The following is a 22,461-nucleotide window of genomic DNA, read 5'->3' as shown; positions in this document are numbered from 1 at the left end:
GCCTTTTATATCGGTTTTGGAAAGCACTCCGTAGGCATTGGAAAAGAAAGTTCATTCTTCAAAAACAAAGCAAAATTCAAATCCACCAAGGAAATAGTGCTAATGACATTTATCAAGTTCTTTCTAACTTTTTCTCTGACTTAGAATTGTTCTTAAAATATTCCATCACAGGGGCGCCTGGGTGGCTCAGTCGGTTGGGCGACCGACTTCGGCTCAGGTCACGATCTCGCGGTCCGTGAGTTCGAGCCCCGCGTCGGGCTCTGGGCTGACGGCTCAGAGCCTGGAGCCTGTTTCGGATTCTGTGTCTCCCTCTCTCTGCTCCTCCCCTGTTCATGCTCTGTCTCTCTCTGTCCCAAAAATAAATAAACATTAAAAAAAAATATTCCATTACTACTTGTGGCAGTATATATTGATATCTCTAATGATTTTAACGTATTTTGCTGTAGCATTATTTGATGTCTGCAAGCTCATTATTATTTAGTCTTTATTATGACTTAGTGTGAGTATAAAATGACTTTCTGGATGTTGCTTCCGATGAATTCTGTACTTTTTTAATGATATTTTGACTCCTGCCTTCTTAGACCCTTCTTTTAACCATTCTAGTTCATTCTGTTTATCTTTTGTGATTACATTTTATTTCTTCATTGACATCTGAGAATTTTTCTCTCTTAAGAGGAAATTTACTCCAACTTCGTTTTGTGTTAGGACTGGTAATTTGGGGGTGGCCTCTGGCATCTTGTTATTTTTTTTATTTTTCCATTTATTTATTTTTTGAGAGACAGAGAGAGAGCACAAGTTGGGGAGGGGCAAAAGAGGAGGAGACACAGAATCCGAAGCAGGCTGCAGGCTCCGAGCTGTCAGCACAGAGCCCGACGCGGGGCTCGAACTCAAACCATGAGATCATAACCTGAGCTGAAGTCGGATGCTTAACCAACTGAGCCACCCAGGCGCTCCTGGCATCTTGCTATTAAAAAATGGCCAGTGGCATGGGGGGAGGGGTTTGAGCCCCCTTCCGGAAATCCCTCAGTTACAATCTCAGGACCGTTGTGAATCATGATGGGACCAAGGAGGCTGAACACTTCCTTCCCTAGAGGGACTGAGCGACCAAAGACTGGCTTGTTGTTCATACTTTTCTAAGGAATCTGCTCTGATTTTAACCTTGTCATCCGGGGGGTAGTTAGGTTCCAGGAAAATGACTCTGACTCATTATAAAAGGAGTGAATTCAGGATAGAGTTGTTCTTATGGTCCTTGATCAAAGCGACATTAGTAAACTTGTTACTTACGTGACTCTCATTACCCTTTCTTGCAGGTAAGGATTTTAACTATTCAGGCTCAGAATTTGTTGATGGATTTTTAAAATATGGATTTAACACCATTCTCAGTAAAAGCTTGGGCAGTGAGAGAGAAGTGCCAGATACCAGAAATAAAAAGTATGTTTCTCCTGATTTTTTATTGAGGTATAGTTGAAAAATAAGATTATATTCGTTTCAAGTGTGCAACATGATGATTTGATATTTACATATATTGCAAAATAGTCACCACAATAAGGCTAGTTAACATTGGCCACCATACATACCTACCAAAAATATTTGCATGTGTGATGAGGAATTTTAAGATCTATTCTCTCTGCTACTTTCAAATATGCAGCATAGTATTATTAACTATAGTTACCATATAGACATTATATGCCCACGATGCATTTATTTTATTTTATTCTATTAAAAATATATTTTTTTAAACGTTTATTTATTTTTGAGACAGAGAGAGACAGAGCATGGACGGGGGAGAGGCAGAGAGAGAGGGAGACACAGAATGGGAAGCAGGCTCCAGGCTCTGAGCCGTCAGCACAGAGCCCGACGCGGGGCTCCAACTCACGGACCGCGAGATCGTGACCTGAGCTGAAGTCGGACGCTTAACCGACTGAGCCACCCAGGCGCCCCACGATGCATTTATTTTATAATGGAGCTTTGTTTTGTCCATCCCCTTCCTCTGGCAACCACCAGTTTGTTCTCTGTATTTATAAGCTTGGGTTGGGGATGTTTGGTTGGTTGGTTGTTTTTTAGATTCCACCTATAAGTGAGATCATATGGTATTTATCTCTCTCTGACTTATTACATTTAGTGTAATGCCCTCAAGGTCCATCCATGTTCTTGCAAATGACAAGATTCCATTCTTTTTTTATGTTGAATAACATTCCATTGTGTATATGACACTGCATTCTTGATCCATTCATCCACTGATGGACGGTTAGGTTGTTTCTGTGTCTCAGCTATTGTAAATGATGCTGCAGTGAACTTGGGGTGCGTATGTCTTTATGAGTTAGCGCTTTCATTTTCTGCAGGTAAATACCTGCCAGTGAAATTGTTGGATCATATGTTAGCTTTCTTTTGAATTTTTTGGGGAACTTGCATGCTGTTTTCCATTTTGGCCACACCAATTTCCATTCCCACCAACAGTGCATCAGGGTTGGCTCTTCTCCACATCCTCTTCAACACTTGTTATTTCTTGTCTTTTTGAGAACAGCCCTTCTGACAGGTGCGAGATGATATCTCGTTGTGGTTTTGATTTGCATTTCCTGATTATTAGTGACATTGCGTACTTTTTCATGTACCTGTTGGCCATCGTATGCCTTTGGAAAAATAGCTATTCAGATTTTCTGCCCATTTTTAAAAAAAATTTTGTTATTGATTACTTATTCTTTGAGAGACAGACAGAGGAACAGTGCGTGAGCAGGGGAGGGGCAGAGGGAGGGAGACACAGAATCCGAAGCAGGCTACAGGCTCTGAGCCGTCAGCACAGAGCCCGATGTGGGGCTCCAACTAACGAACGGTGAGATCATGACCTGAGCCGAGGTCGGTCACTCAACCAACTGAGCCACCCAGGCACCCCAGATTTCCTGCCCATTTTTTAATTGAATTGTTTGTTTGGTATCGAGTTTTACGAATTCTTTGTATATTTTAGATGTTAATCCCTTATCGCGTGTATGATTTTCTCCCATTCAGTACAGGTTTATACTTTTGTTGTCTTTGTTTTTGGAGCCAGATCCAAAACATCATCCCCAAGATTGATGTCAAGAAACTTACTACTACCTCTGTCTCCTTCTAGGATCTTTATGGTTTTGGGTCTTACCTTCAAGTCTTTTATCTATTTCAAGTTAATTTCTCTGTATGGTGTTAAGAGAGTGGTCCAGTTTCATTCTTTTGCACGTGGCTATCAACATTGAAAAGACTGTCCTTTCCCCATTGTGTATTCTTGGCTTTTTTTCTTAATTGATTAATCATAAATGGATGATTTTATTTTCTTTCTGAGCACTCTACTCTGTTCCATTGATCCATGTGTCTCTTTTTATGCCAATGCCAAACTGTTTTCGTTACTACAGCTTTCCAACAGAGTTTGAAGTCAGAGCATGTGATGCCTCCAGCTGTGTTCTTGTTTCTCCAAATTGCTTTGCCTCTTCAGCGTCTTCTGTAGTTTATATGAATTTGAGGATTCTTTGTTTTATTTCTATGAAAAAGGCCATTGGAATTGTGATATGGATTGCATTGAATCTGTAGATTTCTTTGGTAGTAAGGACATCTTCATGGTGTCAAATTCTTTTTTTTTTTTAATTTTTTTAATGTTTATTTATTTCTGAGAGACAGAAAGAGACAGAGCACAGTGGGGGAGGGGCACAGAGAGAGGGAGACACAGAATCCAAAGCAGGCTCCAGGCTCTGAGCTGTCAGCACAGAGCCTGACGTGGGGCTTAACCTCACAAACTGTGAGATCGTGACCTCAGCCGAAGTTGGATGCTTAACCGACTGAGCCACCCAGGCCCCCATCAGTGTCAAATTCTTTTAACCCCTGAGTGCAAAACACCCTTCCACTTATTTGTGTCTTCTTTAATTTCTTTTATTAATGTCTTCTAGCTTTCAGTGTACAAGTCTAAACATGAATATGTTTTAAGTTTTTGAATAAACAGTTACTAACCAGATTTTAATTTTGGCATATTAGCAGTCTTGTAATATAGGTTCCTGTTTTTGGGACTTGGAGTAGATAGTTTCAAAATTCTAGAGTTGAGAATACCTTCCCCATTTGCACCAAATGTATCCTAGGTATTTATAAGAATTGCGTCTCCCCCAAGATATTTTTACTAAATTACCAATGAGGACATTTAGACAAAGGGATATTTCTTTCTCTTTCTTTTTAATTTTTTAATGTTTACTTATTTACTTTGACAGAGAGAGAGCAGGGGAGGGGCAGAGAGAGAGGGAGAGAGAGAGAATCCCAAGCAGATGCTACATCGTCAGCCCAGAGCCCGACGCGGGGCTCGATCTCACAAACCACGAAGTCATGACCTGAGCTGAAATCAAGAGTCGGACGCTCAACCAACCGAGCCACCCAGACCCCCTAGAGAGAGAGATTGTCCAAAGAGAGAAGTGAACTTGGAAGTTTTCGTATTCAGAATATTAACTTCTTTAACAGGAAATTCGGTTTTCAGCCATTCTTGTACTAATCTTGTTATTTCACTAAATGGGATTTCCATTTCAGCTTTGCCTTAAAGTTTGTATGATTATTTTCACTAGCTATTGAAGTATTTGATACAGATCTTTGAAGAGACCATTTTTATGTTGTTTGGTCTTCTGATGTAATTTTTGTCTTTGCACTTTTCAGTTTGGAAATAATTTCAGACCTACAAAATGGTTGAAAAAAATCTCTCAAAGAATTCCTGTATAGCCTTTTCTTAGATTCCCCAAATGTTAATATCTTCTACAGACACAATTTAAAGATTTACAGCTGCCCCACTAGTGTCCTTTTTCTGGAAAGGTCCAACCCAGGATGACTTGCGGCATTCCCATTCCCTCGGTTTTCCTTCATCTGAAACTGTTCCCAAGTCTTTATCTTTCATGACTATAACACTTTTTAAGAGAGCTAACCACTTTTTTCTAGAATGTTCCTCAGTTGGAGTTTGATATTTCCTTGTGATCAAATCCTGGTCATGCTTTTTGGTAGGAATCCCATAGAAATGATGTTATGTCCTCCTCGAGCATCATATTAGGAGGCACTTGATGTCCATTTGTCCCATTACTAACGAGGTGACTGGGGGTGAAGATACTTTTGATCACTTGACCAAAACAGAAGGTGTCAGATTTCTGCACTGCAAAATTACTATTTATCCTTTTGTAGTTAATAACTTGGGTAGCTTTCTTTTAAATTTTAATTACAGAAAACCTGGCAAATATCAAAAAGCACAAAAGGGACAAGTCGGCACGCCCCCAGTCCTACAGTCTTTTCTTCTTAGTGCACAAGGTGTAACCCAACTATCTCCCCCCTACCCAGTGCACTCTGTGTCTGTCCCTGTGCCCTAATTTTCCCTTTTTTCGAGGATGCCAGTCTTATTGGACTTACGTCCACCTTAATGACATCTTCCTCATTGCTTCTGCAACAGCCCCATTTCCAAATAAGGGCCCATCCTGAGGAACTGGGGGTGAGGACTTCAACAGATGAATTTGGGGGAGACACAATTCAACGCACAGTAGTCCTGCTTTCTGCTGGACTCTCGGTCACCTATATGACCAGCAAAGAACAGAGCAGCTAACCAAGGATGACCAAACTCAGGTCTTGTCCAAATTACTTTTACCCTGAAAAACTGCCTGCTTCGGTAAGAAACGTTTAAGTCAGCAAAGACCACAGCAACATTTATCAGTTAATTTTGGAGAAACTCATACACACAAGGGCCTAACGGGTCCTGGTGGGACGTAGTCTCAGGCTCCTCCTCTCACATGGTCTATCTTCCATTTATCCACAGCTTTCTTCAAATGATATGCCCAGGACTGAATGTCACGTTAGAGACGGGCCTAAGTAGCACGAGCTCCCCCTGGACCATCACATCCCTCGTATTATCCTTCCATTAGCCCCCACCCCACTCTCTCTCACCCACTGCCTGTCTGGCCACAGTCCGTTAGCCCAGGGACGGGCACCTGAGTTGCGCTGGGCCAGTGAATCCTTACTGTGCATTTTGAGCCAGAGAGAAAGTCTCACCAGTTTCTCCTTGGGTGCTGATGTTGGCCACAATTCCCACTCCCGTGGAATAAAGAGGTGCAAACGAGTCAGGTTGCAGACAGAGGATAAGAATCCTATAATGAGCTTGATGTAATACTTACTGTCTGCCAGGTGCCGTTCTGAGCATTTGACATAGCAACTCATTGAACCCACACAACCTATGAGGAAGGCTGGTCTTGTTATAGTTACTATTATTCCCAGTTGGAAAGACAACAGCAGAAGTGGACAGAGTGTCCAAGTGGCTTTCAAGCCTCTGGCTCCAGTCATTCTTCTTGCCTGTACACTTGTCACCAGGTCCTGTGGGGCATGGGGGGGGGGTCCCCTTCCAATGTACTCCCCTTTCTTTTGCTTAAACTAGCACCAGGGGGGTTGCCATTTACAACCGAAATATTTGAAAATACAACCACATGATGCAGCAATTCAAACGCTAATCAACAGCTAATAACTAATATTATTACAATTCAGCTTCTGTTCTTCTCTCCTATGCACGAAAATAATGACATGCTTTTGTCAAATCCCTGGAAGAAATCCAATTACGCTATATCCACTGCGCTTCTTTGTTGCAACAAACCGAGGCACCAGATTTTCTTTGCAGACAGTGCAATGTGGTTGATTTGTGCCTTTCAGTGTGAATCAGCGTATTAATGCACTTTAATAATAGAAACCAAAATACCCATATGAGTCACGTTTACACTGTGTTCAAATTGAATTAAGATGGTCCAAACAGAGTCTCCAGGGAAGAGCACTTATTGCTGGCATGAAGAAGGGGGGGATGGCTTAGGGGCATTTGGGTGGCTCAGTCGGTTGAGAGTCTGACTTTGTCTCAGCTCATGATCTCGCAGTTCGTGAGTTCGAGCCCTGCGTGGGGCTCTATGCTGACAGCTTGGAGCCTGGAGATGCTTCGGATTCTGTGTCTCCCTCTCTCTTGTCTCTTCTGTCTCTCTCTCATAAATACATAAATATTGGGACACCTGGGTGGCTCAGTCCGTTGGGCATCTGACTTTGGCTCGGGTCATGGTCTCGAAGTTTGTGAGTTCAAGCCCCACGTCGGGCTCTGTGCTGACAGCTCAGAGCCTGGAGCCTGCTTCCTGTTCTGTGTCTCCCTCTCTCTCTGCCCCTCCCCCACTTGCACTCTGTCTCGCAGAAATAAATAAATGTTAAATAAATACATAAATGTTAAAAAAAGTTTTTTAAGAGAAAATATTAGAATAGATAAGAAGTTAGAAAAGCTTTTGTACCTTAATTTTGGTGTTTTCAAATGTACGGTCACCTTATTATCGTAATCATCCATTACGGGAATAAAGAGGAAAAACCGTAAATGATTTGCGTCAGTGAGACCACAAATCATTTTCTTCCCTTTACTTATCCTCGCAGGTGTTTTCAAAAACATTACCCAGCCAACCTACCTACTGCCAGCGTTGTCATCTGCTTCCACAACGAGGAGTTTAACGCCTTGTTTCGGACCATGTTCAGTGTCGTAAACCTCACCCCACGCCACTTCCTTGAAGAAATTATTCTGGTAGACGACATGAGCGACTCTGGTAAGACAGAACTCCATCCATCGATGTCATGTGCTCTGAAGGCGATCTCTGATGGCGCTTGGGTTCTTTTATTACTCATTTTACATTTGATGGGTGTGGAGGCAGGTGCCGTTGGCTCACCGGTGGGGATGTAAGAGCCGGTCCCTGCCCTGCGGTGTTGGGCTCACGGGCGATCAGTGCTTCCATGAGGTAAATATAGGAGCACCAACCTGGTCTTCAGAGGTCATGGAGGCTGTTCAGGAAGAGGTGACATCTAAACCCATGTCTGAGGGGTGAGTTGGAGGTACCTAGATGGAGAGCAGGGAGAAAGTGTTTTAGGCAGAGGAAATAGCGTCAAGGCCCAGAGGTAACATCCTGAGTTTGGGATAGTTCTGTACTTCCTGTAGTTTACATATGAGTATAGCGTTGGGAGAGAGTGTGGACATACAGCCAGAGCCACCAAAAGGCAACGCCGCTCATGAGGGACTCTGGTTGAATTTTCTCTGGAGAAATGGAGTGCTATCAGAGACTTAATGCAGGGAAGAGACAGGACCTAAGTCCTTCTCACGAAAGAATTCTCATCAGACCAACTGCAGTCAAGAGCATGCTCTCCTCTGCTCGTTGGTTTCAAAGAGTCGTGATATGAATACAAAATCTGATTCGTTATCCGTTTTACAGCTTAATTATAAACCTGAGGCAAACCAAGAGGGCCCAGACTAGTGAAAAGCTTGGAGTCTGTAAGTCCCTGTAGGGGTCCATGTCCCTTGGAAGCAATATATCAGTATTGGATAGGTTTCCTACAGAAGAGTTAACCTAATCTGTGAATCTGACCCCCTGCAGTCTGGGAAAGCAAAAAAGGAGAGAGAGTAGGGAGGCAAACAGGCAGGGCTACGAAAGAGCATGTTCCAGGAGTCTGACCCGTGGGGAAGTGACTCTACTTTGTCCAACTGAAGATCACTCAAGCCAGCGTCAGCTACGCTTAGGAATTTCACACGTTGGCCAGGCACTACCATGTATGACGTGATTTCTCCGAGGACCACTCTTTATTTCTACTATTGTGCACAGGAGGGGATGTGTAGAGATGGTCAGAGTCCTTATCCCATCAGTAGCACCGGGCAGCACATTTGGCCGCATGCTGAGCGAGAAGTCCCCAAAGCCCTGAGCAAGGGACGGGGGTTGGCGGGAGACCTTCTGCTAGACTGTGGCTTAAAATTTTTTTTTTATGTTTATTACTTATTTTTGAGAGTCAGAGAGACCGAGCATGAACAGGGAAGGGGCAGAGAGAGAGGGAGACACAGAATCTGAAGCAGGCCCCAGGCTCCGAGCTGTCAGCACAGAGCCCAGAACGTGTAAGAGGCATGTCCAGAGCTGACATGTTAGTGAGGAAGTCAGATTGCTCCAGAGCGCCAAGACTCACGCTTTTTCTATTAAATTCTTAACAGTGACTTATCAAAATAGAGGTATTTCACTAGAAACCTAGAAGAATATTTACGGTTGATTTCAATGCTGAATCACGTGTCTTTCCCTTCCTCACATAGGATAACATTTGTAACATTAGCACTTCTGTGGCAGAACATGGTTTTCAGCAATCCGTCAAAATTGTGATATATTGCTATCTTGTCTGTAGTTCTAGTTTCTATGTTGTCAAGTGTTGGATTTTTTTTTTCCAGATGATTTGAAAGAAAAACTAGACCACCACCTGGAAATTTTTCGGGGAAAGATTAAATTAATAAGAAACAAAAAGAGAGAGGGACTGATCCGATCACGGATGATAGGGGCCTCTCGTGCTTCAGGTATGAGCCTTCCATTTGGGACTTGACCCCATGTCTGTATCACAGAGACCCTCCTGCCCATGCAGAGATAGTTTCTCGTGGGGCCCCTCCAAGTCTCCACTGGCATAAGAAGAAGAGTGGATGTGTATTTCAGCCATATGAGTCTTTGGACTCTGAAAGTACATATTCCGCTTTAAGATGTCGATTTGTTATTTCATTTATTTTTATTTTTTATTTATTTGGGTTTTTTTTAACGTTTATTTATTTTCGAGACAGAGAGAGACAGAGCATGAACGGGGGAGGGTCAGAGAGAGGGAGACACAGAATCCGAAATAGGCTCCAGGCTCTGAGCTGTCAGCACAGAGCCCGACGCGAGGCTCGAACTCACAGACCGCGAGATCATGCCCTGAGCCGAAGTCGGACGCTCCACCGACTGAGCCACCCAGGGGCCCCTTTATTTATTTGTTAAAAAAATTTTTTTTTAACATTCATTCACTTTTGAGAGACAGACAGAGACAGAGCACGATGAGCAGGGAGGGGGCAGAGAGAGGGAGACATAGAATCTGAAGCAGGCTTCAGGCTCTGAGCTGTCGGCACAGAGCCCGACGTGGGGCTCGAACTCATAAACTGTGAGACCATGACCTGAGCCGAAGTCAGACGCCCAACCAACTGAGCCACCCAGGCACCCCTTTTTATTTTTTATTTTTTTTAATGTTTATTTTTGAGGGAGACAGAGACAGAATGTGAGTGGGTTAGGGGCAGAGAGAGAGGGAGACACAGAATCTGAAGCAGGCTCCAGGCTCTGAGCTGTCAGCACAGAGCCCGACGCAGGGCTCGAACCAATGAACTGCGAGACCACGACCTGAGCCAAAGTCAGACGCTTAACCCAGTGAGCCACCCAGGCGCCCCTGCTTTGTTATTTCAAATGGAAGGTGTGTTTTTGCAGGAGCTATGAGGTTAGATCCCGTTACAGGATGAATTCCCCCAGATACAGACTCTGACCTGGAGCTCCACATGCAGCTAGGAGAGCAAGACTTTCTAGAAACGGTGGGGCCCTGGTGCAGCTACCTGTCCCACAGGGAAACCCTGAAGTCAAGTGGGGACCAAAGGCCAAGATGAAATGAGAAGAGAGAGAGTGTCAGCATGGAGAGAGGGAGAGTGTGCACCAAAAGCTTCTGGCCTGAAACCCGCCATGGGGGAGAGGGAAGGAAGGAGGTCTGGGCCGTGTGGCTGTCAGTAGGTCAGCGGGGCTGGTGGGGAGTCCCAGAGCACAGTCCTGCCTCGAGGCCCAAACGGGCCCGCTCTGCCTCTGCCCCCAATACGCATGTGTGCTTCGTCCTTGGCTGGAGTCCCCGGGAGGCCTTGGCCTTGGGGTGAATACTGAGCAGATCCCAAAGATTGGGAAGCTGTCAAACGGCCCCTCCCTGCAGGGCATCTTGAAGGGCATCTTGAAGGGCATCGCTACATCCAGTCTCTGTGGTCACATGACCTCCTCTCTGTGTCTGTCTGTGTCCAAATCCCCCTCAGATTAAGGGCCCACCTCCTCCAGCAGGACCTCGTCCTAACAAATCCCATCTATGACAATCCTATTTCCAAATACAGTCACATTCTGAGGTCTTGGGGGTTAGGACTTGAATATATCTTTGGGGGGACACAATTCAACACACAATACTACCAGAGAGTTTGGGATGGGGATGTTTTGTTTTGTTAAGGAGAAAGTCTTGTTAATTTTTTATTTAGAAAAGTTTCAAACCCATAGAACACTTATATAAAGATCCACGAGATGTTGATATCTTACAATACCCTCTCCACTCACACACATACTCTCTTTCCCTGACATCCCTTCCCCCCCCCCCCACACACACATACACACACACACACACACACATTACTTATATGTCTAAAAGTAAGATCGGGGCGCCTGGGTGGCTCAGTGGGTTGAGTGTCCGACTTCGGCTCAGGTCATGATCTCGCAGTTTGTGGGTTTGAGCCCCACGTCAGGCTCTGTGCTGACAGCTCGGGGTCTGGAGCCTGCTTGGGATTCTGGGTCTCCCTCTCTCTGCCCCTCCCCTGCTCATGCTCTTTCTCTGTCTCAAAAATGAATAAAACATTTAAAAAAAAAAGTAAGATCAGCTTATACTTCTCTTTTTTTGAACTGTTTTCTTATATTTTGCTTTACTAGACTTATAGAATGAATTGTATGTTTCTTGCCCCGCCTCTTATCCTTTTTTCTGAATATCTATGTAAAACAGATGATTTGTGTTTGGAAAATTCCGTAAAATTGTCCTATAAGCTGTCAAGGCACTGGTATCTTTTTTGGTTTCCTCTTTCACCCAGGTATTTTTTTTTAAGTTTATTATTTATTTTGAGAGAGAGAGAGAGAGAGAGAGAGAGAATCCCAAGCAGGCTCTGCCCGATGTGGGGCTCAAACTCACGAACCATGAGATCGTGACCTGAGCCGAAATCAAGAGTCCAACGCTTAACCGACTGAGCCACCCAAGTGCCCCTAATCCAGGTATTTTTTTTTAAGGAGTGAGTTTTAAAGTTTTGAAACATAACAGATGTTTTAAAGTGTCTTTTAATTGTTGAGTAATTCGTATTGTGAAAGCTTAATTCATACTGTGGGTGGAATTTGTGGCCTGTTGTTCTGTTGAGATTTCCTTTGTGTCTTAAAGCTGGGTCAATTTTTCAAAATATCTATGTGGATTTCCAAAGAATAAATTTTACCTTTGTGGCCGTAGGTTCCACATGTGTCTAATTTTGTTTTTCTAATACTCTATATTCTGATCCATCTAACTGGGCTCAATCCGTACATTTCTGATAGACTTGTATGAAAATCTTCACCGGTGCCTATGGATGCGTCTATCCGTTTCTCCTCACAACTTGGTCCGTGCTTGTTGTCTGCCCATCTACCTGTATTTGCCTGTCGCCCCCACCGGTGACGTGGGCTTGCTCCCAGGTTTGAAGCTCTGGGGTCCTGTGGTGTGGGCAGGTGAGGCAGCCGCTCGGGGCCCCTCATTAATTCATTCATGTATTCACTCGTCCAGTCCAGGATTCGTCCAGCCCCTGCTATGTGCTACCCGTGCACGTTTATTCTTGTTTTCTTCATTGTATCAACTCTCGTGAGATAAATGAGACCCGCCGAACACGCATGTGGGTTTTCACGTGATGTTAATGTGTGTGTGTGTGTGTAGCACTGTTCTCTTCCAGAGGAGTTAGTGTTTGCGTTTACCATGAAGTGACCGTGTCCCTGTCGGAGGCCTACAGATCTGTTCCCCGGCTGTCACTCAGACTCAGCCTCTTACCCCTCTCCCCTCGCCCTACCCTAGATGCACTGGCCTTCTTACTCTCCTCAGACACCCCAGTCGTACTCCTGTCTCAGAGCCCCGGCGCATGGTATCATCCCCCTGGGATTCTCGTCATGTTTCCGCGTGTCCTGCTACGTGACTTTGTTCAGTTCTCTGTTCAAAGGCTACTCTATCAGAGGCCTTCCCAAAGCAACCCGCATAAAACAGCAAACCCCTGTCTCTCTCCATCATCCTTACTCTGATTCTTCTTCATGAACGTAGCACTCTAGGATTGTCGCTACCTCTCAGCTTGTCTAGGTTGGTGGTACTGCCCACAGGATGACACGAGTCATCCGTAAACTAGGCGTGGAGACAGAGCTGCTGTGGATTCTCTGTTGCCCGCCCCCCCCAAAGAAATGAAGGAGAAATGGCTGGGACTGGGGAGAGACCTCCGTCGGGAGAATCGGAAGGCAGGGGTTTTGCAGACAAGGAGGAGAGAGCCATCGTCACATGGCATGAATCCAAAGGGAAGGCGATTTGAGTCTGCGTGGGAGCAGGGTCGGTGCGGCTCGGGGCAGCCATGGGTAGGTAGGAAATGCCAGTGTTGTCTGGGACCCAAGAATTCCTGCCGTTGGCAAGAAGGACGAGCTTCCTATCTGGAACGTCCGTGGGGGAGGCAACATCTTCTAGACAGGGTCAGGGTGTACGTGAGGCAAGAAGGCTGTAGGAGAATTTTGTGGGGGGAAAAATTAGCGTAGAGAAATTTACTCTGAATGAGGGACCCTTGGCAAAGGTCAGAGGGTGGTCCGCAGTGGAAGGAAAGGTTTCAGGGCACAAATACAGGGCAGCTGCGGGGGTGAGAACACGGGACAGGATCTCTCACTGAATTGGCTCAGACGGTCAAGAAGCAGCCAAGAAGGCAGAGATGAGGTGTTGATTTCCACTGACATCCTCAAAGCGACGGTTTAAAGTCTAGCATGGCGTCGAGAGCTGGCATCGGTGCTGGACATTCACAAGGAAGGAGAGACTTTGGTTGTCTGGCGTGGTGGACAGAATAACGCCGTCCCGCAAGGAGGTTGTCCTAATCCCCCCAGGGTCTGCTAGCATGGTACCTTTTGTGGCACATGTGGTCAGAAGTAAACGCCTCGAGGGACTCTATTATTTGGTGATGCTGCATTATTTTTCCATTCTACTGCTGAATCCCATGCTGGTCATTTCCGTTTGGGGCTCTCCCCAAATATACAAGTACTCGAATGCCCGTCTCTTGGTAGATATGGGCAGCGTTTCCACAGAGCACGGATCTAGGAGTGGGACTGCTTGGTTATGGAGTGTACATAGGTCCCGACTCACCAGGTAATGACAGACTAGTGATAATCAAATAACAGAATACTTCAGTAACCGTGAATGGCCTACACTATACATGACTACATGGATGAATACCTATCGTTTTGAAGGAGCAAAAGAAGCTAAATGCAAGAGAATAAAGTTGGAAAATCAGCAAGACTAAAAGACAATGTGTATGAATGCGTAATTTGATGAAAAACTGAAGGAAAAAAAGACCGGGAAGTTATTGCCATAAACACCTGGTTAAACCAAAATTTTTTTCGATGTTTATTTATTTTTGAGAGAGAGAGAGACAGGGCGTGAACAGGGGAGGAGCAGAGATATAGGGAGACACAGAATCGGAAGCAGGCTCTGAGCTGTCAGCACAGAGCCCGATGGTGGCGGGCTCGAACTCACAAACCGCGAGATCATGACCTGAGCCGAAGTCAGACACTCAACCGACTGAGCCACCCAGGCGCCTCCACACCTGGTTAAATCAGCGTGTAGAATCAGGTGGTAGGAGCTGGGGAACAAAATCGTAGGACGCTATGTTCTAGGTTTTGATGAAGGGGTAGTTATATTTGTGTTGGCTTTATGATACATCATTAAGTTCTACATTTATATTTTATCTCTTTTTTTTGGTATACACCTTTCTTGCAGCTAAAAGTTGTGAAATAAAAAATATGAAAATGTTAAAATTAAGGGCCTTGAGATGGGAGATTAGCCCGGGCTATGCAGGTGGGCTCACTCTGACCTTGGGAGCCCTTACGACGGGAGGACCTTGCAGACGGTGGGCAGAGAGGGTCAGAGAGCTGTGCGGGACAGTTCCGTCCTCTGTGGTTGGCCCTGAAGATGGACGAAGGGACCTAGGAATGCAGGCAGCTTCTAGAAGCTGGAAAAGACATGATGCTCCCTTAGAGCCTCCAGGAAAGATCTTAGCTCCACCGATACCTTGGTTTTAGCCCAGGAAGACCTGTGTGGCCTACATGACCTACAGAACTATAGGATCATACATTTATGTTGCTGTGAGCCACTCGGTGGTAAAGAACTCCAGTATATCTAGAAGGAGACCTCTCTCTGCAGGCAGTTGGCCTGGAATTGGAGTGCAGCAATTATCTGACTTTCTGGCAGTTCTGTTGCTTCTAGAATTGCAGCTGCTCAGGCTGCTTAGGAAGTTTTACAGATGGATGCAGAGGGGTCGTGTGGTTTTGGGGAGAGGGACCCTAGAGCTGAGCTCTGCAAAGGCAGTGGCTGGTTCTTGGCCACAAACAGCAAAGGGAGGCCACGTAGGACCATGCAAAGAACACTGGGTTTCAAGCCAGAGCCTGGGTTTCGAGATCTTCACATGCTCATTGTCAGCAACGGCAGCCTGGGCAAGTCACTTCTCTGAGTCTCGGCTTCCCAACGCGTGATGTGGGGACAGTGGCATCTAACGTGGTTGTTGCCATGATTAAATGAGGTAATTCGGAACATTCCCTTCTCTAGCAGTAAGTGTTAAACAAAATGCTCAGCATACACTGACTAGTACAAATAAATTCATAAAATACAAATTTTGAATTTATATGCTCCAGAATGATAACAAAATACATACAGAAAAACTAGAAGAAATTCAGGGCCAAAGTAATAAAAGTACAGAATAGCAGTGGTGAAAAGGCTTTGGGAGGTTTTAGAACGCACGAGCCTCATTGCCAGTGAAAGAGGTTAAATTCCCGAAAGATCAGAGATTTTCTCCAGCCCCCAGACCTCAGGACTCAGACCCAAGAAGTCGATTTCCGCGGGGGAAGATTGCATCACAGTTCCAGGCTATGGGAATGTAGCAAACAAACAGAAATTAGAAATTCAAGTAGGATTGTCACTTGAATTGTTTGGTACAAGAGCCAAGTGGCTATGTTTAACGGATTTACAGTGTGGATTAAGTGAACATGCTTAGATATTTTACCAGAGTTGATCATTTCACTCAAGCACAAAAAGATTCTCTGTAAATTCCCCACCCCTCCAAAACATAATTTGCATACCACATTCTTAAATATTTTTTTAAAAAAGTTATTTAAGATAAATAAAATATAATGAGCTATGTTTAAAATTGTTTTCAAGTTTATTTATTTATTTTGAGAGAGACTGAGACAGCGTGAGCAGGAGAGGGGCAGAGAGCAAGGGAGAGAGAGAGAGAGAGAGAGAGCGAGAATCCCAAGCAGGCTCCATGCTGCCATCGTGGAGCCCGATGTGGGGCTCGAACTCACGAAACTGTGAGATCGTGACCTGAGCCGAAACCGGGAGTGGGACGCTTAACCAACTGAGCCCCCAAGCGCCCTGAATGAGCTATGCTTAAATGTAAAAAATGCAGAAACTAAAGACAGGCAGGAAAGAAAAGGAAATGAAGGAGGAGGAGGAGACTTCGTGAGGCCAACACGGCATTTGTTGTTTTCTGAAAACAGAGCTGGCCCCCAGGGCCCCTGAGAAAGTGTGGATCTTCCGGCAGCGGGCAGAGAACAAGCCTCTCCTCAGGAAGATGGATTGAGCTATCAGGGGTCTTTAGTACAGCCTACACACATTCTCTGGGAGGGAGCTGGGCAAGGTCCTTATCAGGTGGATTTGACCTCACGCCCTTCACTCACTCTAGACCCTGCGGAGAAATTGGCTTAATCTGGGAAGATACCAATCTGGGATTAGATGGGATTCAGATAGTCGAACAGGCTATCTCTGTAAGCACTAAAGAGTATTCTCCTTTCTTTAACTGAACCAACAGAAGCTGAAGATCCCCACGGAATATTCTTGTGAGCGTAGGACTCAGCCAAGAGGCACCCCATGCCCCTTCGCCCTCGTTATGGCATGTAAATTTCCCCATAAAATGCTTTGTGATGAGTGTAAAAACCGTGAAGTTCATTGGAATGTAGGTGTCGGTAGCTGATTCCCACATGCTTCCCAGTTTAACTCAGAACGAAGAGAAGCTCGGTACGGCACATTGACTAATTTCAAATTATTTTGCATTTGCTGTCTTTCTGGGTCATTAACATTGTCAAAGTTTAGGGGGGAGGGGCTAAATGGGTGCGGCACTAAGGAATCTACTCCTGAAATCATTGTTGCGTGATATACTAACTAATTTGGACGTAAATTTAAAGAAATAAATAACAAAATTTAAAAAAATTTTGAGTAAAACCATAAAAAAATTGCCAAAGTTGAAAATATTTAAATCTTTCCGTGCCAAGGGTACACTGCATTTGAAAACTAGGACACCACAAGTCAGCATGGGAAGGAAGCCCTTTCCGTTGTCGCTGCCGTAACGGGGCAGTTATTTGGGAGGCAATTAGTAATTTGGGAAAAATTTTCATCTTTGTCTCATACCATAACTCAAATAAGTTCCAGTTCTATCGTTAATTTTAGTTTTTAAAATCAAACCATTAAATCGTGATAAGAATTTAAAAAATAAAAAAAAAACCCTCAATCAGTACTCATCTGTTCTATGAATAAAGTAGACATTTCGAAGCTTAAACCTGAGGGAAAGGACAGAGCTGACTCCCCAAACAGTCACACGGTTGTGACAGTGACATAGCTGGAGACTAGGAGACTTAGTACCACGTTCACAGGAAAACAGTTAATATTCTCAGTACGTAAAATGTATCTACAAAGCCGTTAAAAAAACGAAACAATCTATGGTTCCAAAACCTGAATGGACAAAGAATATAAGCATTTCGTTTACAGATCGCCAATCACCTGAAAAGAGCTGAACCTCACTAGCTATAATTTTAACAAGATTTTTTATTGTTTTAATTGAGATATAATCGACATATGACATCGAAACCATGTTAGGCATATCCCGTAACGATTTGTTACACGTATATATTGTGAAATGGTCACCACCTGGTCTAGTTAATGTCCATTACCTCGCGGAGTTACAATTTTATTTTCTTGTGATGCAAGAACTTTTAAGATTTACTCTCTCAGCAGTTTTCAAATACCAACACAGCGTTGTTAACGATAGTCACCATGCTGTTCCTTACGTCCTGGGGACTTATTTATCTTATAACTGGAAATTTGTACGTGTTGACCACCTTCACCTATATCACCCACCCCCTACCTCTGGCAACTACCCATCTGTTCTCTGACGCTAAGAGTTCAGGGTCTTTTTTCGACTTTACACATAAGGAAGATCACACGGTATTCGTCTTTCTCTGACTTAGTTCACTGAGCATAATGCCCTCGATGTCCATCCACGTCACCCGTGGCAGGATTTTCTTCTTTTTTTATAGCTGGCATGAAAATAATACCCCATCATGTACATACTGTAACTTCTTCATCCTTTCGTCCGCCAATGGACACCTTAGCTTGTTTCTATGTCTTGGCCATCGTAAATATGCTGCAATGAACATGGGGGTGCGGATATCTCTTCAAGATAGTGATTTCATTTTCTTGTGATGCATGCCCAGAAGTGGGATTGATGGATCACGTGGTAGTTCTGTCTGTAATTTTTTGAGGAGCCTCCGCACTATCTTCTGCGGTGGCCGCACCCATTTACATCCGCACGAACAGGGCACAGGGATTCCCTCTTCTCCGTATCCTCACCCACACTACTCGTTTCCTCTCTTTTTTAATAACGGTCATTCTAACCGGGGTGAAGCGACAGCTCGTTGTGGGTTGGACTTGCGTTTCCCTGATGATGAGTGATGTTGAACCCCTTCTCACGTACCAGTTGGCCACTTGTAGGTCTTCTTTGGCAGACGTCATTTTTTTCAATGTTGTGAGATTTGCATAACGTGATATTAACCATGTTGAAGTGAACAGTTCAACAGCACTTAGTACATTCATAGTGATCTGTAAGCACACTCTCTGTCCTGTCCCAAAACATTTGCATCAACCCCGAAAGAAAACCCCATTCAGCAGGTTCTCCCCACTTTTCCTTCTCTCGGCCCCTGGTAGATTAGTAATCTGATTTCTGTCTTTAGATTTACTTATTCTGGATACTTCCTGTAAATAGAGTCATACCTTTTGTGTCTGACTTTTTCATCCAACAACGTTTTGGGGATTCTTCTACAGGTAGCATGTATCTGCCCTTCATTCTTTTTTATGGCCGAATCATATTCTGTCGGATAACTATACCTTAGTTTGGTTCTCCATTTATCTGTGGCTGGACATTTGGGCTGTTTTTACCTTTTCGCTGTTGTAAGGAGTACTTCTAGGAACACGGTCATACGTGTAGTTGAATTCTTTTGAGTGTGTACTTAGGAGTGGAATTACTGGGTCGCACAGGAAGTCTACTTTTTGAGGAAGCACTAAATGTTTCTACAGCAGCCGTACCATTTACATTCCTACCAGCCAGGGAGAAGAGTTGCCATTTTTCCACATCCTTGCCAACACTTGTTATTTTCTGTCTTAAAAAAAAAAATTCTAGGGACGCCTGGGTGGCTCAGAGGGTAGAGCCTCTGACTTCAGCTCAGGCCATGATCTCGTGGTCTGTGGGTTCGAGCCCCACGTCAGGCTCTGTGCTGACAGCTCGGGGCCTGGAGCCCATTTCAGATTCTGTGTCTCCCTCTCTCTCTGCCCGTCCCCCGCTCATGCTCTGTCTCTCTCTGTCTCTCAAAAATAAATAAAAGTTAAAAAAAGATTTGAAAAAAATTCTAGGGGCGCCTGGATGGCTCAGTTGGTTAAGCGTCTGACTTCAGCTCAGGTCATGATCTCATAGTCCGTGGGTTTGAGCCCTGCGTCAGGCTCTTTGTTGACAGCTCAGAGCCTGGAGCCCACTTCAGATTCTGTGTCTCCCTCTCTCTCTGCCCCTCCCCGGCTCGTGCTATGTCCCTGTCTCTTGTCTCTCAAAAATAAATAAACGTTAAAAAATTTTTTTAAAAAATTCCAGCCATCCTAGTAGAGATGAATTGGTATCTCACTATGGTTTTAATTTGCATTTCCTTAATGACTAATGATGTTGAGAATCTTTTCATGTGCTTGTTGGCCATTTGTAGATGGCCTCTTGAGAACTGGATGTTAATTTTTCACCTGTCAAATTAGCAGACATGCTTTGAAAATGTTAATGTTGGGTAATATTATAGAAGCTATTTGAAGTGAAAAATGCAAAGTGTTGAACACTGTGTGTACTTCCAATAGTATGAAAAAATTAGATGTGTTCAAAATGGGACTCTTTATAAGTTTATTTATTTATTTTGAGAGAAACAGAGACAGCGTGAGTGGAGGAGGGGCAGAGAGAGAGAGAGAGAGAGAGAGAGAGAGGGAGAGAATCCCAGGCAGGCTCCGCACTGTCAGCACAGAGCCTATCATGGGGCTTGAACTCACAAAACGGTGAAATCATGAGCTGAGCTGAAACCAAGAGTCGGACACTTAACCAACTGAGCCACCCAGGTACCCCAAAATGGGACTCTTTAAAAAAATGTTTATTTATTTTGAGAAAGAGAGAGAGAATGTAAGTGAGGGAGAGGGGCAGAGAGAAGGAGTGAGATTTTTGTTTGTTTATGTTTATTCAGTTTTGAGAGAGAGACAGAGCATGAGCGGGGAAGGGGCAGAGAGAGAGGGAGACACAGAATCTGAAATGGGCTCCAGGCTCTGAGCTGTCAGCACAGAGCCTGACATGGGGCTTGAACCCATGAACCATGAGATCATGACCTGAGCCAAAGTTGGATGCTCAACTGACTGAGCCACCCAGGCCCCCCAAGAAGGAGACAGAATCTTAAGCAGGCTCCATGTTCAGCAAGGGACCCAACACAGGGTTCGATCCCACAACCATGAGATCATGACCTGAGCCAAAATCAGGAGCTGGATGCTTAACCAACTGAGCCACCCAGGTGCCCCTGGATATCTCACATTTTGTTTATCCGTTCACCCATTGTGGGACATTTGAGTTATGACTTTTTTTTAAGTTTCTTCTTTCTCCTTCCTTCCTTCCTTCCTTCCTTCCTTCCTTCCTTCCTTCCTTCCTTCCTTCCTTCCTTCAAGAGCATGAGAGAGAGAGGGAGAGAGAGAATCCTAAGCAGGCTCCGTGCTGTCAGTGCAGAGCCCGACTCAGGCTTCAAACCCACAAACCATGAGATCATGACCTTAACAGAAATCAAGAGTTGGACACTTAACCAAATGAGCCACCCAAGTGCCCCTAAGTTGAGACTTTTTTACTTTTAGGAAGAATGCTGCTATGAACATTCATGCGCAAGACTTTGTATAAACCTGTTTCTTTTCTCTTGGGTATGTGTGTACCTAGATGTAGAATTGTTGGGCTGTATAGTAAGTGTATGTGTAACTTTTGAGGAACGACCAGGTAAGTTTTGAAAGAGATTGCAACATTTTACATTGCTATCAGCGATGGACAGGGTTCTAATTCCTCCACAATTTCATCCACACTTGTTATCCTCTGCCTTTCTGATTTTAGCTATCCTAGTGGATGTGAAGTATTCTCTCACTGTGATTTTAGTTAGCATTTTCCTAATGGTTAATGATGTTGAGTACCTTTTCGTACGTTTATCAGCCATCTGTCCATCTTCTTTGGAGAAATGTCTATTCGAATCCTTTTTTTTTTTTAAGACTTTTATTTTATTTTTGAGGTGGGAAGGGGAAGAGAGAGAAGGAGAGGGAGAATCCCAAGCAGGTTCCATGTTCAGCACAGAGCCCGATGCAGGACTCGATCCCACTACTGTGAGATCATGATCTGAGCTGAAATCAAGAGTTGAATGCTTAACAGACAGAGCAACCCAGGCGCCTGTATTCAAATCCTTTGCCCATGTTTTAATTAAGTTGTCATTTTGTTATTGACTTGGAAGGGTTCCTCATATATTCTGGATGCAAGTTCTTTATCAGATATGTGATTTTCAAACAATTTCTCCCATTCTGTGGACTTTTTTCAACTTTTTTATGGTGTCTGTTTAAGCACAAAGGGTTTTGATTTTGATGAAATCTTACTTATTTTTTGTTTTGTCACTTCTATTTTTGGTGTCACATCTAACCTGAGGTCAGAAATGTATGTCTATATTTTCTTCTAAAAGTTTTATAGTTTCAGCTCTGACCTTTTTAGGTCTGTGATTGATTTGACTTAATTTTTGTGTTTTCTAGGAGGTAGGGGGTCCAACTTCACTCTTTCTCATGTGGGTGTCCAGTTGGGTCAGGGCTGTTTTTTGAAGAAACTTTTTTCCCCCATTGAATTGTCTAGGCACCCTTGTCAAAAATCAGTTGACCACAGATATTTGGTTTATGTCTATGACCTCAATTCTATCCTTTGGTCTTTATGTCTTTCCTTCTGACGGTATCATATTGTTTTATTATTATAGCTTTGTAGTAAGTTTTGAAATCCAGAACTCCTTCAGCTTTGTTCTTTTTTCAAGATTGTTTTAGCTAATTTGGGTCCTTGCCTTTCTCCACGAATTTTGGGATCAGTTTCTGCAAAAAGAACCAGGTATGATTTTGATAAGGATTGTATGAATCTATAGATCAATTTGGAGATTATTACCATATGAACAATATTAACTCTTCTCATCAAACATGGGCTATTTCTCATAACTTCCTATAATTTTATGTTGGCTGCAAGAA

The 22,461-nt window shown here is 44.0% G+C and overlaps 1 protein-coding gene across 1 annotated transcript in view; it reads left to right on the top strand.

The window, feature by feature from the left end:
* GALNTL5 (polypeptide N-acetylgalactosaminyltransferase like 5) overlaps nucleotides 1-22,461 on the top strand; it is a 55,342-nt gene that overhangs the window by 11,195 nt on the left and 21,686 nt on the right. The window contains 3 exon segments of the mRNA XM_027051249.2: nucleotides 1,311-1,431; nucleotides 7,417-7,583; nucleotides 9,233-9,355. Coding sequence (XP_026907050.1) covers nucleotides 1,311-1,431; nucleotides 7,417-7,583; nucleotides 9,233-9,355 — 411 coding nt within the window.

The sequence above is a fragment of the Acinonyx jubatus genome, chromosome A2 (genome assembly GCF_027475565.1).
Source record: "Acinonyx jubatus isolate Ajub_Pintada_27869175 chromosome A2, VMU_Ajub_asm_v1.0, whole genome shotgun sequence".
NCBI lineage: Eukaryota > Metazoa > Chordata > Mammalia > Carnivora > Felidae > Acinonyx > Acinonyx jubatus.
Note: the sequence above shows the minus strand (reverse complement) of the source record. Positions and strands in the feature narration are given on the sequence as shown.